This window comes from Doryrhamphus excisus, chromosome 2 (genome assembly GCF_030265055.1).
Source record: "Doryrhamphus excisus isolate RoL2022-K1 chromosome 2, RoL_Dexc_1.0, whole genome shotgun sequence".
Taxonomy (NCBI): domain Eukaryota; kingdom Metazoa; phylum Chordata; class Actinopteri; order Syngnathiformes; family Syngnathidae; genus Doryrhamphus; species Doryrhamphus excisus.
This window is the reverse complement of record NC_080467.1, coordinates 9684515-9698237: the sequence shown is the minus strand read 5'-3', so window position 1 is coordinate 9698237 and position 13723 is coordinate 9684515. Positions and strand designations below refer to the sequence as shown.

Here is a 13723-nt window from a genome sequence, read left to right as displayed (position 1 = left end):
GATTCATTAAATTGTGTTTAAATACGGCAAGCCGTAATAATTTATTGTCTTCATTGCCACTTTAAATTCCTCACAGTTGAGACTCATCCGGCCTTTATTTTGAAATACGAAAGTCGACCCGGAAGTGTTTAAACGGCAAGTTCTTCCTACGATAAACATGTCTGCTTCGGTCGCCGCGAAGAGACCCAAAACCACGTACCCTCAGGTAGTGTTCAATTGGTATATTACAGCAGCACAACGCGTCTTTGGTTCTTTTAACGTTTGGTTTTGAATTTAAATTTGTGTTCAGACCGGGGAGAGGCTGGACTGGAGGAAAAAGAAAGTGCAAAGTGAGTAAGGCTAAGTACCACACGAGTGTGTTATGCTATTTCTCACACGTGTTCATACGACTCAATAAATGCTTTTTGACTGTTTTACTGGTCATTACTCAGTACAACTGCCTTCACATATTTTCTCATTCGAAAATATGACGTTATGATCACAAACAGCGTCTACATTTGTGAATGTGCGGCAATAACATCGAAAAAATGCGGTAAATGCCAAAAGGACACAGAAATCCCCATAACATGAACAAAACGGAAGTTATCCCGGCTACCAGGAAGTGGGTCAGACCACGAGGGGAGCCAGACCTGAGGAATATCAAACATGATTGACATGACCAGAAGAAAGAATGGAATTGTACACATTTGTTTATGCCTTCATGGAAACGGATTGCTCTGTTTCTGTTAAAACTATTCTGTCTCAAGTCTTTAAAGATGGATATCACTTAAGGCAGGCGCCTTTTGGTTGTGTGAACTTACAGCCTGACCGGTATGCATTTTCCCATTGTGTTCATGGCAGTAAAGGAAGCCAAGAAGCAAAGGAAAGAAGCCAAGCTCATCAAGCAGTTGGAAAATAGGAAAAAACAAGAGGCTGCCCAGAAAGAGAAATTGGACCAGAAGCCGGTCAATAAAGGTAGAAAAGGCCACAAACAAGTTGTTTGATTCTGTAAATGCAGCTTGGTGGTAATGAATACAAATGTCCTATTTTTGTGTCCTAGGTCCTCCTTACACCGTGACTGTTGCTCTTCCCGGTTCTGTCCTGGACAACGCTCAGTCGGCCGAGCTTCGAACCTACTTGGCAGGACAGATTGCCCGAGCCTGCGTTGTTTTCTGTGTAGACGAGATCGTCGTGTTTGATGAGCATGGAGAAGATGCCAAGTGAGTTGCTTCCTGGATAAAAGCACACATTTGAATGAAGCATGACTTTGGAATGGAGGTGACTGTAGATGTTTTTGGCGTGCCGCAGGAGCGTGGAAGGAGAGTTTACCGGCGTGGGCCGGAAAGGACAGGCGTGTGTTCAGCTTGCCAGAATACTGCAATACCTTGAGTGTCCACAGTGAGTGTGAGACTATGTAGAGCTTCATCCAATATTATTATGCTTATTTTGGCTCATTGTGGCAAACATGACCCCTGCACTAGGTATCTGCGCAAGATGTTCTTCCCAAAGCATCAAGACTTGCAGTATGCAGGTAAAAAAAAATAGTTTCTACTACTGTGTGTCAACTTAATGCCCATTTTCATTGAGGGAAGAATGTGCTCTTAATGGACCAGCATGATATGGAGAGAGAGTGAGATGGAAGGTTAAAAAAAAAAAAAAAAGAGTTCATCAGAGATTAATTTTATCGAGATTAATTGGTTCTGGACCTGCTGGTGATAAGCCAATAAGAAGTTTCATAGCTATAGCATGGAAAACCTGTTTACGACCCTCAAAATATTTTTCTTAACACTAGTAGAGCCCTCTAGACATGAAATAACACCCCTATAGTTACCTTTACACTGGTATTACTCTATAGTAGACATAATATACACTATAGTAGACATTGTTGTCTTTATTACATTTTTTACAACTGGTATTCAAGAGCGGACTTACCACGCCAACACAGCCGTCAAACATCAAATAAACTATATTCTAAGACGTATGAATGGCTTCTCAATAGGATTTACATGATCCTACCCGGTGTTTTGCATGAATGTTTTCCACTTAATGTTCCCACCAGGACTGCTGAACCCTTTGGACAGTCCCCACCACATGAGGATCGACGAGGAATCGGAATACCGAGAAGGCATCGTCCTGGACAGGCCGTCCAGAGCGGGAAAAGGCTCTTATGTCAACTGTGGGATGAGGAAGGTAGTGAAGTCAACAAACTTAAACCAAGTTTGACAGTAAATCTAACATGGCTCCCCTTTTAAAGGAAGTCAAGATCGACAAAAATCTGCAGGCCGGGCTGCGAGTCACCGTGCATCTCAACAGCACTCAGAAGCAAGGTGACTTGGCACTTTCCTGCCTTAAGTTTCATTCTTTTCAAGATGCTGTGCCACACATCTCACTCTTCTCCATCTTCCTGTTTGACTTCAGAGAGTAAAAACTACAAAGGGGTGGTGGTGGCTCCACACATCCCCAGGACCATCGGAGGGCTCTACTGGGGTTACACGGTCCGCCTGGCGTCCTCCCTCAGTAGGTGTCCCAACCCATCCTTTCCTACCTGACATTTCTATTCACACGGCTTTATTCCGGTTGTTTTGCCAGGTGCAGTGTTCACAGAAAGTCCGTACAGGGAAGGCTACGATCTCACCATCGGGACATCTGAAAGAGGCAGCCATGTCGACACAGCCACTCTGGCCCCGTTCAAGTAGGTGCCACACCCCCGCGGTCCCAACTTCTGGTCCTCACTCCACATTGGGCCCACATTTACCCTCACACCGTCAACATTCCAGGCATCTCTTGGTGGTTTTCGGAGGCCTACAAGGACTGGAGGCCAGTTTGGACGCTGATGAAAAGCTGGACGTGACGTGTCCCAGCGTCCTTTTTGACCACTACCTCAACACGTGTCCCGCTCAGGGCAGCCGCACCATTCGCACTGAAGTAAGAGCATGTTATGTCACGAGTCATCTTCTCATCAAGTTAAACCCAAAAGTAACTTCTTTTTTCCATACAGGAAGCCATTTTAATCTCCATGGCAACGCTAAGAGAGAAGATCGGGGCGGCTTTTTCTAATAGCTAAATAATAAAAGAGGAATGTATTGCGTACGTATATCTACTTTTTTTTTTAAACCTATTTTTGTCTTTGCAAAATTTTATTGATGCAAATGTTCACAAGGAAATTCATAACATTTTAGCACACCCTTATATATGCCACATAACACACACACACAAGTGCATGAAATTTAACGTATAGTATTTGTATAAAGCCTGTTTTTTTTTTTTGTTTTTTTTTACAAAAAAACAGTCAAGACCAACATGAAAAAATAAATACACGGGTGTGGTAAGCAAAATATAACATGGCAGTCGTTACTACACAACAACCTGCTGCTCCTTTCCATGGCTTCATCTCCACAAAGCAAACGCCCTGCTTCCTCACCCCTTTCATCTTCTTCAGCTGCGGACACTTTTTTTTCAACGTAAAAAAAAGAGCCCGCACTTGAAGAGGAGAGCGCTTCATCTTTTCAAAGCGTCCTGCCAGAAGCGTTTTATCAGCCGTCCATGACACGACACTCCAGCATGCACTTGACCCGCGGATAAATTCATTTAGCCCACCTTAGCATGGAAAAGATAAGTGCAATACATGAGAATGCTAAATAATCTGCTCTCAGAAGCATGAAAAACATTCTCGTTAGCCATCGTTTGTCCTTTTTGTACCAAAGCTTTGCTTCCTCGTAGTGATCCCTGAACGTTGACGTCATCACTCGGCTGTTTGCCGCTTTTAAAAGTCTGCATGCTGTCACCAGGAAACCCAGCGAGGGGAAGAAGTCTGTGGCGTCACCAAGCAGGATAAGCAAAGGTGATGTTGTACTGATGCGCCCAGTGCGCAAACACCTGCTTCTCAGTGATGAAGCGATGGTGGCTCCCTCTTTGGTTGTTCTCGTTCTGCATGTATGTCACGCACTCGTCGGAACCCCTCGGTTTGTAGTAGTGATACGGCAGCTTTTTCATTCCCGCCCTGTTCCTAGAAGAAGGAGAACACTGAGCAAGTTTGTCAATGCAGCGATTGTGTTTTGATCCGACAAATATTAAGTGACTTTGATCAAGTGTAGAATTGCTACACCTTCTGCTTGGACCACGGCAGCTACGATGGAGGAAAGTGTCTGGGCTAAGTGACGTGTTTCCGGTTGGACCAAAAAGTTTACTCACTGGCAGTGGCTGGACGGAACCATCCCGTACACTTTGATATTGTCGCATATTTCAATGGCGATGACCATGGTGAACCACCCCGTGCTCAACCACGAGTGTGATTTTTGTCTGCACAAAAAAGAAGAGGTGACATTCCGTTGAAGATGTCCATCCTTAAACCGTTTCCTAAAAGCCTCACCTGTCTCGTCCCGTCTCCCGGTGGAAAAGACTGTCAAATCTGTTCATTTTGCCGGGGGCCACCGTGAAACACAACACCTGGTTGTAGGCGGCGTTGATTGTCTGGATGGATCTGTACACGGCTGCTTTGGAGTCTTTGGTCATCTTATTTGGAGGTCCCCAGAAGATGATGATGGGTTTGCTGTCTGCGCCGATCAGGAACTCGTTAGGCTGACGCACCACCCTGTACACGCTGGAATGGGCGACGACCCTCAGGGTTGTCCGCTTGCCAACGTCTGCTTCGTAACCTGTCGTCGGGGCGTCGTTCATGCGGATGACACACTCCGTAGCGTCGATCTCCTCCCCGGCCTTGCTGCCCAGAACGTGGCTGGAGCTGGTGACCAGGGCGCAGTGGTGGCAGCGCAAGTTCATGCTCTGGAGACCAGACGCAGACCGTCAGTCATGTCATAATCAATCCCCAGCACAACCGATTACCTTGTTCCCGTAAACCGCCACATAGCCATCTTTGGTGGCCCACTTCTTCAGATCTGTGGTTTTGGGGGTGTGGTTTCTGGCCATGCGGAAGGGCGTGTAGGATGTGTCGTTGCTGGTGTTGGAGTTGTAGAGGATGAAGAGTGTCATCAGGATGACGATGGCTGCCAAGATGGCCACACGGTGGCCCTGTGGTGCCTCCTGAGAAGACAAGAGGACGTGTGGAGGATTGTGGTCCACAAGATGACACAGTGGTGAGTATCTTTCATTCATTCATTCATTTTCTACCGCTTTTCCTCACGAGGATCGCGGGGGGTGCTGGAGCCTATCCCAGCTCTCTTCGGGCGAGAGGCGGGGTACACCCTGGACTGGTCGCTGGCCGGTGAGTATCTTTTCCTCTTTAAATTAATCCTCTTTCAGAAAGTTAGTTTTTGACCCAAACTAAATTTCAAGGCTGAACAAAACGAAAAACTGTCAATACGGAATTATTCCAACAAGGGGAAGTTGGTATCACATGATGTTGATGTTTACGTTTTACTGCGGATGCCCCATTGACTATTCTGTTTAATTATAGCGGCGCATGTATACAGGATATTGGAATATTCCTTTCCATGTATACCATTGTTTTGGGAAAGATTCAATTCAGAAAGAGCAAAAACTCCTCATGTAAACGTAGCCAATGTTCTAAAAAGAAGTCTTTACGTGCATCCTGACTGAACGGATGTCTTGCTCAGACACTCTGTCTTTCCAGAGACATTTTTCCCATGTTATTCCCTGTTGTACGTCCTCCGGGACATGGCGCCATCTGGACCGTGCTTCACAGGCGCCACATTAGCTTTCAGGAGCCAATGGAGCGCCTGGGCCTGAAGTGCTTGAGTTTAGCAGACTGCCAGAGTCGCGGCTATTAGATTAGAGTTATTAGATTATGACGTTAGCATCACATCATTGAGGTCCGCACCTTCTTGATGTTGTGGTTGTTTCCACTCAGAGAGACAACTGGTTTCCACGCTAGCGAGGTGTCGCGTTAGCTGCTACAATAACTATATCGTTGCCAGGGGGTTTTGTGAGGACTTTAGTGTCAAAATTCCCATAATGTCCATTGTTAGCTAGCTCATATTAACCTGTTTACTGGCACGGGAATGCACAAAGTGGCCCTCACTGGAAAAAGTTTGCCATCCAAAATGCCTCGTCTGGTGAAGTGGAATAATATGAAATGATACAGCCACAGTACTTTGTAGATCCAATACTAGTGCTAATGTAGTAACTCATCTTAAGCCCAAGTAGTCAGCATGATTATCACAGATGAAGATGCTGACTCTGATGTTGGGCCACACCCTCCTCCTCCTCCTCCTCTTTTTGTTGTACCTTGAGCGCCATGCTTTCACGTCCCGCTGTGTCTCGATGTTCCGCAGGTTGTGATGCTCCTGCAAAAACCAAAAGAGCAGAATTAGACAAACCGATCGCTATGTTTGTTTTAATGGCTGCTGGTGTTTGCACACTGCAAGTCAAAGCACTCCAAGTCACCGCAAAGCACTCATGGAATGTATTATTGTTGCTTCTCCGTAAAAACATGCTTGAAATATCCCTCGCTGGTCAATTCCATGCAAGGGAGAGGAACAAATCAAAGAAATTACCATTTTACGATGCGAAATTCCCCGCGAGCGACATTCCCACGAAGCTTCCTTGAGATTGTAATGTTTTAAGCCGTAAATGTGACCCGCCAGATTGTGGTCGCGAAGGCGTCGACTGGTCCAGCGTCATGTTTTGTTTTGGAGGTGTGGATTTGTTTTTTCTAGCTGATTCGACGGAGCAGGATGTTTGTGCTAACAGCACAGACTCCCATCTTCCTGCGCCACTCGGTGACGTCATCAGCCCCGTTCGCTGCAGCCCCCACCCACTCCGCTACGGAGGACCTCCGCCAAGCACAAAACATGCACGTACTCGGATCACACAGCCATTAGAGGAGAACACCTGGATAAATATGGGATAGAGGGACCCCTTTGTACCATAATACCATATTTTATTGTATCTAATAGTATCATAGTACCTTATTTTATTGTATCTAATAGTATCCATAATACCATATTTTATCGTATCTAGTAGTATCCATAGTACCATATTTTATCGTATCTAGTAGTATCCATAGTACCATATTTTATCGTATCTAGTAGTATCCATAGTACCATATTTTAATGTATCTAGTAGTATCCATAGTACCATATTTTATTGTATCTAGTAGTATCCATAGTACCATATTTTATTGTATCTAATAGTATCCATAGTACCATATTTTATTGTATCTAATAGCATCCATAATACCATATTTTATTGTATCTAATAGCATCCATAGTACCATGTTTTATTGTATCTAGTAGTATCCATAGTACCATGTTTTATTGTATCTAGTAGTATCAATAGTACCATATTTTATTGTATCTAGTAGTATCCATAGTACCATATTTTATTGTATCTAGTAGTATCCATAATACCATATTTTATTGTATCTAATAGCATCCATAGTACCATGTTTTATTGTATCTAATAGTATCCATAGTACCATGTTTTATTGTATCTAGTCGTATCCATAGTACCATGTTTTATTGTATCTAGTAGTATCAATAATACCATATTTTATTGTATCTAGTAGTATCCATAGTACCATATTTTATTGTATCTAGTAGTATCCATAATACCATATTTTATTGTATCTAGTAGTATCCATAGTACCATATTTTATTGTATCTAGTAGTATCAATAATACCATATTTTATTGTATCTAGTAGTATCAATAATACCATATTTTATTGTATCTAGTAGTATATCAGTTAGTGTAGGCCTGATTAAATTGGCCACTGCTTACAGTAAATCCATAATATTTGCCCCTTCCTGAATTCTTATTGTTTTGCATGTTTATCACACTTAAATGTTTCACATCATCAAACAAATTTAATATCCGTCAACGACAAGCTGAACACAAAATAGTGTTTTTAAATCCAAAGCTACATAGCCCTGTGTGGGGAAAAAAGTGATTGCCGATTCCGCCTTAAATGTCATGCCCAGACATCCGTTCCACCTTAAATTCTCCCTTAAGTGCAAATGTGGAGGTAACTTCATGTCAAAGCCTTCCATGCCACTGTCATCATTAATCCAAGTTTCTGAGATTGTGATTACTTTGTAGGGTTCCTTGAACTGATTCAAATGCGGTATTTTATTCAAATACGGTATTTTACGCACTGTTATGTCTGAAAAATTGCCAATGCCTTTTAGTCCGGTGCGCTGAGTTCCAAAATGTGTAAAAATGTTGTTCTGACAAGGGATGTAATGCGTACGCTGGTAGCAATAAAGCAACCACAGAACAATACATAATACGTACAGTACATGTGGCTTCCGCAGCCAAAATGGACGCTCGCTGCCGTGGCTACCGAACCGGACTAGATCCGCAGCAGGATCGGAGCCATAACGGATTCACCTCTAGGTTGTCCGAATTAAGGCAGATGTCGGGACACTCTTCTAGAGTTATGATCACAAGCTATGGTCGGGAATATTCTCGAAAAGTGTGAAATATCACGGATAGCGTCCTTTTCTGTAAATAGGAAGTAACGTTTAAAAACATTTATTTATAGAGAAATTTTACTGAGAAAATATATATATATATTTTAAAGCAAAAAAAAAAGTTATCCATCCGTCCATCCATTATCTATCTTCACGCGGTATGCTGGATACTATCCCAGCTGACTTCCGGCGATAGGCGAGGACATGGACATGATGCTACGTATTTATCCTCTAAGGAGACACGCCCTGACCTTGAATTACCTCTGAGGTAAAAACAACAATGGTTAAGGTACGGTGGGGTGCCGACGACAGTCCTTTGGGTATAGCGTATGTCGTTAGCTGTCAGCCAAGCCGTACGCATCGTTCGTTAAAGGTAACGTCTTCTTACCTTGCCGTCTCTTCCACCTGTTGGTCATTGTCGGGGAGAACGTTTTCCTGCACAACCGGTTCCAGGTCTTGTTGGCAAGTCCCATGAGGTGTACAGACTTGATGTCACACACCACAATGGGCCGCATTCCCCACCCCTACCATCTTTGTGCTGTCATAATAGAAGCATCAGAGCTTAACGGGAGGTGAAAGCCTGACAATAGCAACTAATCCGCTCAAAAAGTCAAACTTGAGATTTGATCCCCCCCTTTGCTCAGGCAACAAGAAAGTCTGAAAAGATGGTCATGCTGTATTCATCCACGCCAAAGCTTTAAGCTCAGGGGGGTCTAAACATATCATTTAACAAGAAAATGTTTTTAAAAAGCATGGAAAAAATCACTCATTTTAGGAAACCAAATATTAAGAGAAAAGGGCTCCTTTTTTTTACAAGAATGACCTAATATTATGAGGAAAACTAGCATAAAGTTGACAATGCTATTCGTGACGCCACGCGGTGACACGCGTGTCTTTTGGCCTCTTACTGCTCTTTCATGTGTTTGATTGACGTGGCCTCTCCGTGAGTCGGGGGAAGCCGCGTCCCATCTCTCGTCCCTCCTTGACCCCCCCCCCCCCCCCCCCCCGGCTGCTGCAGGGGGGGTGCTGGGTGATTCCCCCGTGGACGCTCTTCCACGGCCACCTCGTCCTCCCGGACATTTGGCTGCCTCTTGTTTCCCCCTCGTTGGTTGCCTGCGTAATTACGTATTGAACCCCACCTGCCTCTCAGGGTGATTTCCGGTTAGTTTTGTGTGTTAGTGAGTCACGGCGCCCCTTTTGTTTTTGCACCGTCGCCTTTTCTCATTTTCCTTCCCGTTTTCCACGCCTTGTGAGAAAGCTTACCTGGGCTTGCCTGGTGCTGCATCCTGGGATCCGACTTCCTTGCCATCGTTGCCACGTAACAAAGCCTGGCAGTCTTAATATTATGAAAAACGTAACAACATAACGAATAAAGTTGTCGTTTTTTGAAAATTACGTTACTTAGTGTTACGAGAATAAAGACACATAATATTGTAGCATAACATTGAAAGAGCTATTTTTCAAAACTTGAAGTCAAAATATGATTAAAGTCATTATGAAAATAACATTTCCAAGAAGAAAATGTATAGTTGATTTATGATGTATTGTATTAAACAGGAGGAACATCAATTTAAAAGCACTAAATGAACCTACACTGTCATAAAAACAAACATGTTTGTATCACTCGCTCACATTTTGCATTTGCTGAACGTTTGTGGGTGCGTGTAAGAGCTAATATGCTAATCATGAAGAAAAATAGTCACACAAAAATATGCTTGCTGACTGTATCGTTTCAAATAATGGTCCATAGTTCCAAAATTGATATTACTGTAATATGTAAGTATTGTTGTAGTTGCGGCTGCATGGTGGTCTAGGGGTTAGCGCACAGACAGCTAGGAGACCAGGGTTCAATCCCACCCTCGGGCATCTCTGTGTGGAGTTTGCATGTTCTCCCCGTGCATGCGTGGGTTTTCTCCGGGTACTCCGGTTTCCTCCCACATTCCAAAAACATGCTAGGTTAATTAGCCACTCCAAATTGTACATAGGTATGAATGTGAGTGTGAATGGTTGTTTGTCTATATGTGCCCTGTGATTGGCTGGCCACCAGTCCAGGGTGTACCCCGCCTCTCGCCGGAAGACAGCTGGGATAGGCTCCAGCACTCCCGCGGCCCTAGAAAATGAATGTTGTAGTTGCACATCAAATCATCTTTTAAAAAAAATGCTTTTAATCTGTGATTAAATGCAATTAAATCTGAGTTAACTATGGTCAAAATGCAATTAATCCCTATCAAATATTTTAATCGATTGACAGCTCCAGCCATAATATGAAAAGAAAAACAAAAGTGCAACTGCACCCCAGAAACTAGAGTAGCAGGCGTACCAGTGCATGTGTTAGTATAAATAATGGAGTAGAATGCAGTCCAGTGGGTAACGCCGCATGTAGAGTACAGTAGAGAGTACAGTAGAGTCAACACTAATGTAAATGTAAACACCAATGAAAGCTCCTGCTGGTGTGGGTGCCAAGCAAACAAGCTGTGCGGGATTCACGTTTCAGCATCAGGATTACGTTGCAGTTGTTTGCTTTTTCATACAAACCAGTTTCTAAAGCGAAACTTTTTTGGGAGGGGTATATAAATAACTTATTTCATCTATTCAGATGGATATTTGTAGAGAAACTCTACAAACTGGAGTATTTACAGTATGTTCTTCATCCGTAATATCAGTGCTAATCTTTATGTGTCTATTATTTCTCCGAGCTCCAGTGACAACTTCCTGCCCCTAGGAGTCCACCGTAGGTCCATGGAACCGAGGTCAATGTGGTCTGGGGTTTGAAATATTCCAAGAAGGATGTCTGAACTCCATTTTGTGACACGAGGCCCACTTGGCGTAAATGGCTTTCTCCGTGATGAAGCGGTGGCCGCCGCGCCTCGTCCGCTCGTGGATTCTGTACATGCGGCATTCGTCCATCCTGCCCCGCTCGTAGTAATGGTAGGGGACCGAGCTGTGATTGGTTCCTCTGCCGAGGGGAGGGAGGGGGCAGAAGGGCAAAGGTTATCTGGGACACTCACCTGACTTTGAATAGGATAACCTTTATTACTGTTAGCATACTAGCATTTTAGCTATTCCCATAGGTAGACACATATAATACACGTTTACTCTCATGCTAAGTGTTAGCACGTTAACATTAGCATAGCAGTATTTTTGAATGTTTTTTCATAAGTAGATAGTACTTTATAAAGACAGCAATGAGGGTATTTCAATGTGTGGGCGGGCGCCGCCCTTTACTCACCTGCAGTAGTCTGCATTGATCATCCCGTACACGCAGATGCTGTCGCATATCTCCATAGCCAGAATCATGGTGAAGAATCCCGTGCTGAGGTACGTCCCCGACTTTAACCTGGGTGGGAGAAACCCACAGTTTTCAAAACCGCCGCCCACACATAAATGATTGATACGGTACAAACGCAGAACAATACATAGTCGTGCATCACTTGATTTAAATTGTCACTTTTTCACTAGCATTATGTCTCTCAAACGTGAGTCCTTCTTACCTCCGAGTGCAAACTACAGTAAAATTCAAATGAAAGAAGTAGATATGAAGTACCAGAAAGTTATCTGTATCAGTGAGACGGATACAATTGTGTACCTGTAGATGTGACAAAGCATAAAGATGGTATCTATGCGCACGGGTCCGCTCCTATGAAAAGTGAGTGATGACTAACTAAGCAGCACAGTGGTTTGATTTATGTCCCTGTCCTCCCTTGTGTCCCGACTTCCACTAAAACTGGAGTTAAACCAGTCGTAGGAATGGAACATCCTACCTGTTCTTTCCAGTTTCATTCTGGAAGACTCGGTCACAGTGCTCCACTCTATCCTGGGTCATGGCATAAAGTCGGATATTGGGATACTTCTTGGCTATCCTCAGGAGAGCGTTAAAGACGCCACCCTTCCCGTCCGTCCTCATTTTCTTCTCAGGACCCCAGAACACGTAGGTGGTGTTGGTCGCTTCTCCAAAATAGTAGCGCTCGTTCTTCACGAGGTGGGGGGCGCTGGTGTGGGACACCACCCGTATGCTGGTGCGGCTGCCCACGTCCTTCTCGTAGCCCAGCGTGGGCGCGTTGTTCATGCGGATCACGGACTGGGTGTCGTCGATATCGGCGCCCAAGCCCGCTCCCAGCATCTGGCCGGAACTGGAGACTAAGGCACACTGGTCGAAGTGCACGTTCAAGAACTGTAAAGACACAAAATGTCAACACTTTTTATGTTTTAAAAAATGAAAAATCCAGAGGATTTATGTAGTGTGGTCTGGTGAAAGAACATAAGATGGAAAAATAGCATGAAAGAGGAATGAAGAACCACCATTGCATTGTTGCCACCTCTTTGGTTTTGGACCGTATCCCTTGTTGTATCCAAGTACAGACTGAGGGTCTGGACTGGGACTTAATTCTTCTTTTTCTCCAGTTATAAATTGGTGTGGACGCCCAATCTCAGCTTATTTTATTCATCAATATTCCGAATATCAACAAAATGTTATCCCAATAACTGAAGCAAGGTGTGTCATCCATTACCTGTACATTTCTAGTCATCTATCTAGCAGTACAAGATGGGTCAAGGGTCTCACCTGGTCCACAGAGTCCGGACTGACCCTCAAGTATCCTCTGAGTTCACGAACCTGTTGCACGACGGGGGGTGCACCCTCCCGAGTGAGCACATATCCGAACCAAAAAAAGACGGGGAGGCTTATGCTGAGCAGGCAAAGCCACCGGAGCGTCTGTGTGCGTAGAGACATGCTAAATAACATTTTGGTCTGGAACAAAAACGCAACCATCGCCTGATGCTTCGAAGCACACAGGACTTACCAGATATTTCATGTCAGCAACTTGGCCTGACTCATGTCCCCAGTCTCCAAGAAGGCGTGCTCAAGTCATGGCAACGCCTTTTGTTTTGGTGGCTCCTCGGTTCCGTTACGCTGGTCCACAATCTTGGCCCTGCTGCTCAGATCATATACCAAGGACTACATAGGTCGAGGTTTGTAGTTCAAATGTGTTGCACCTTCACGACTTCGCTGAAACGGTCTCCGCACTTGGACGTTTTTGTTTTATTGACATCGGAACCGAACTTCCGGCCCAGTCGATTACGATTTAAAGAATAATTGAGAACATATAATATAACAAGGCATACATTTCACGGCCGTCCCACTGTAATGAGGTCAATAATGTAGCCTATGGTTTGTGTGACAACAAAACTAAACAGCATAACGCTGCAATTCCAGTCTTTTACACAAATATCACACACAGTTCAGCCGCTTTTATTTTGGAAAATGACTCTCCGAAACCGGAAAATACCGTATCAGACCATTTCCGGTCGCAGATGCGCAAGGGTCGTGGGTGAACTCAATTTCGGTGACAAACGT

The 13723-nt window shown here is 44.2% G+C and overlaps 3 protein-coding genes across 7 annotated transcripts; 1 reads left to right on the top strand and 2 right to left on the bottom strand.

The window, feature by feature from the left end:
- Window positions 1–71: 71 nt before the first annotated feature.
- spout1 (SPOUT domain containing methyltransferase 1) lies at window positions 72–3286 on the top strand. The gene is made up of 12 exons (XM_058063449.1): window positions 72–205; window positions 290–329; window positions 841–954; window positions 1040–1199; window positions 1288–1377; window positions 1461–1510; window positions 2039–2169; window positions 2234–2306; window positions 2398–2496; window positions 2569–2671; window positions 2757–2904; window positions 2978–3286. Exons 1-12 carry the CDS (start codon window positions 158–160, stop codon window positions 3041–3043), a joined length of 1122 nt encoding a protein of 373 aa, XP_057919432.1. The 5' UTR covers window positions 72–157; the 3' UTR covers window positions 3044–3286.
- Window positions 3201–9680, bottom strand: st6galnac6 (ST6 (alpha-N-acetyl-neuraminyl-2,3-beta-galactosyl-1,3)-N-acetylgalactosaminide alpha-2,6-sialyltransferase 6). Of its 4 annotated transcripts, none has more exons than XM_058063462.1 (7): window positions 9279–9364; window positions 8759–8908; window positions 6184–6242; window positions 4822–5019; window positions 4349–4761; window positions 4171–4278; window positions 3201–3985 (listed from the first exon to the last, which is right to left on the bottom strand). In XM_058063462.1, exons 2-7 carry the CDS (start codon window positions 8883–8885, stop codon window positions 3799–3801), a joined length of 1092 nt encoding a protein of 363 aa, XP_057919445.1. In that variant the 5' UTR covers window positions 8886–8908; window positions 9279–9364; the 3' UTR covers window positions 3201–3798. The 4 variants fall into 4 exon arrangements, with proteins under 4 accessions (XP_057919445.1, XP_057919455.1, XP_057919460.1 ...); XM_058063472.1 differs by having other exon boundaries at window positions 3201–3979; window positions 9279–9362; XM_058063477.1 differs by lacking the exons at window positions 8759–8908; window positions 9279–9364 and adding an exon at window positions 9634–9680.
- A 301-nt stretch (window positions 9681–9981) lies between these two features.
- On the bottom strand, window positions 9982–13518 carry st6galnac4 (ST6 (alpha-N-acetyl-neuraminyl-2,3-beta-galactosyl-1,3)-N-acetylgalactosaminide alpha-2,6-sialyltransferase 4). 2 transcript variants are annotated; one of them, XM_058064517.1, is made up of 5 exons: window positions 13170–13518; window positions 12932–13081; window positions 12132–12541; window positions 11600–11707; window positions 9983–11326 (listed from the first exon to the last, which is right to left on the bottom strand). In XM_058064517.1, the coding sequence occupies exons 1-5, from the start codon at window positions 13179–13181 to the stop codon at window positions 11122–11124; spliced, it is 885 nt and encodes a 294-aa protein (XP_057920500.1). In that variant the 5' UTR covers window positions 13182–13518; the 3' UTR covers window positions 9983–11121. The 2 variants fall into 2 exon arrangements, with proteins under 2 accessions (XP_057920499.1, XP_057920500.1); XM_058064516.1 differs by lacking the exon at window positions 13170–13518 and having other exon boundaries at window positions 9982–11326; window positions 12932–13161.
- Between the last annotated feature and the right edge of the window lie 205 nt (window positions 13519–13723).

Excerpts from the sequence above, each read along its gene's own strand:
- spout1 (XM_058063449.1), top strand. The coding sequence starts at position 158 with ATGTCTGCTTCGGTCGCCGCGAAGAGACCCAAAACCACGTACCCTCAG. Across the intron at positions 1,378-1,460 it reads CAATACCTTGAGTGTCCACA|GTATCTGCGCAAGATGTTCT; the intron begins GTGAGTGTGAGA and ends CCCCTGCACTAG. Across the intron at positions 2,905-2,977 it reads GCCGCACCATTCGCACTGAA|GAAGCCATTTTAATCTCCAT; the intron begins GTAAGAGCATGT and ends TTTTCCATACAG.
- st6galnac6 (XM_058063462.1), bottom strand. The coding sequence starts at position 8,885 with ATGCGGCCCATTGTGGTGTGTGACATCAAGTCTGTACACCTCATGGGA. Across the intron at positions 6,243-8,758 it reads CAGGTGGAAGAGACGGCAAG|GAGCATCACAACCTGCGGAA; the intron begins GTAAGAAGACGT and ends TGGTTTTTGCAG. Across the intron at positions 4,762-4,821 it reads TGGCGGTTTACGGGAACAAG|AGCATGAACTTGCGCTGCCA; the intron begins GTAATCGGTTGT and ends TCTGGTCTCCAG.
- st6galnac4 (XM_058064516.1), bottom strand. The coding sequence starts at position 13,138 with ATGGTTGCGTTTTTGTTCCAGACCAAAATGTTATTTAGCATGTCTCTA. Across the intron at positions 11,708-12,131 it reads AATGAAACTGGAAAGAACAG|GTTAAAGTCGGGGACGTACC; the intron begins GTAGGATGTTCC and ends TCTCCCACCCAG. Across the intron at positions 11,327-11,599 it reads ATCAATGCAGACTACTGCAG|AGGAACCAATCACAGCTCGG; the intron begins GTGAGTAAAGGG and ends TCCCCTCGGCAG.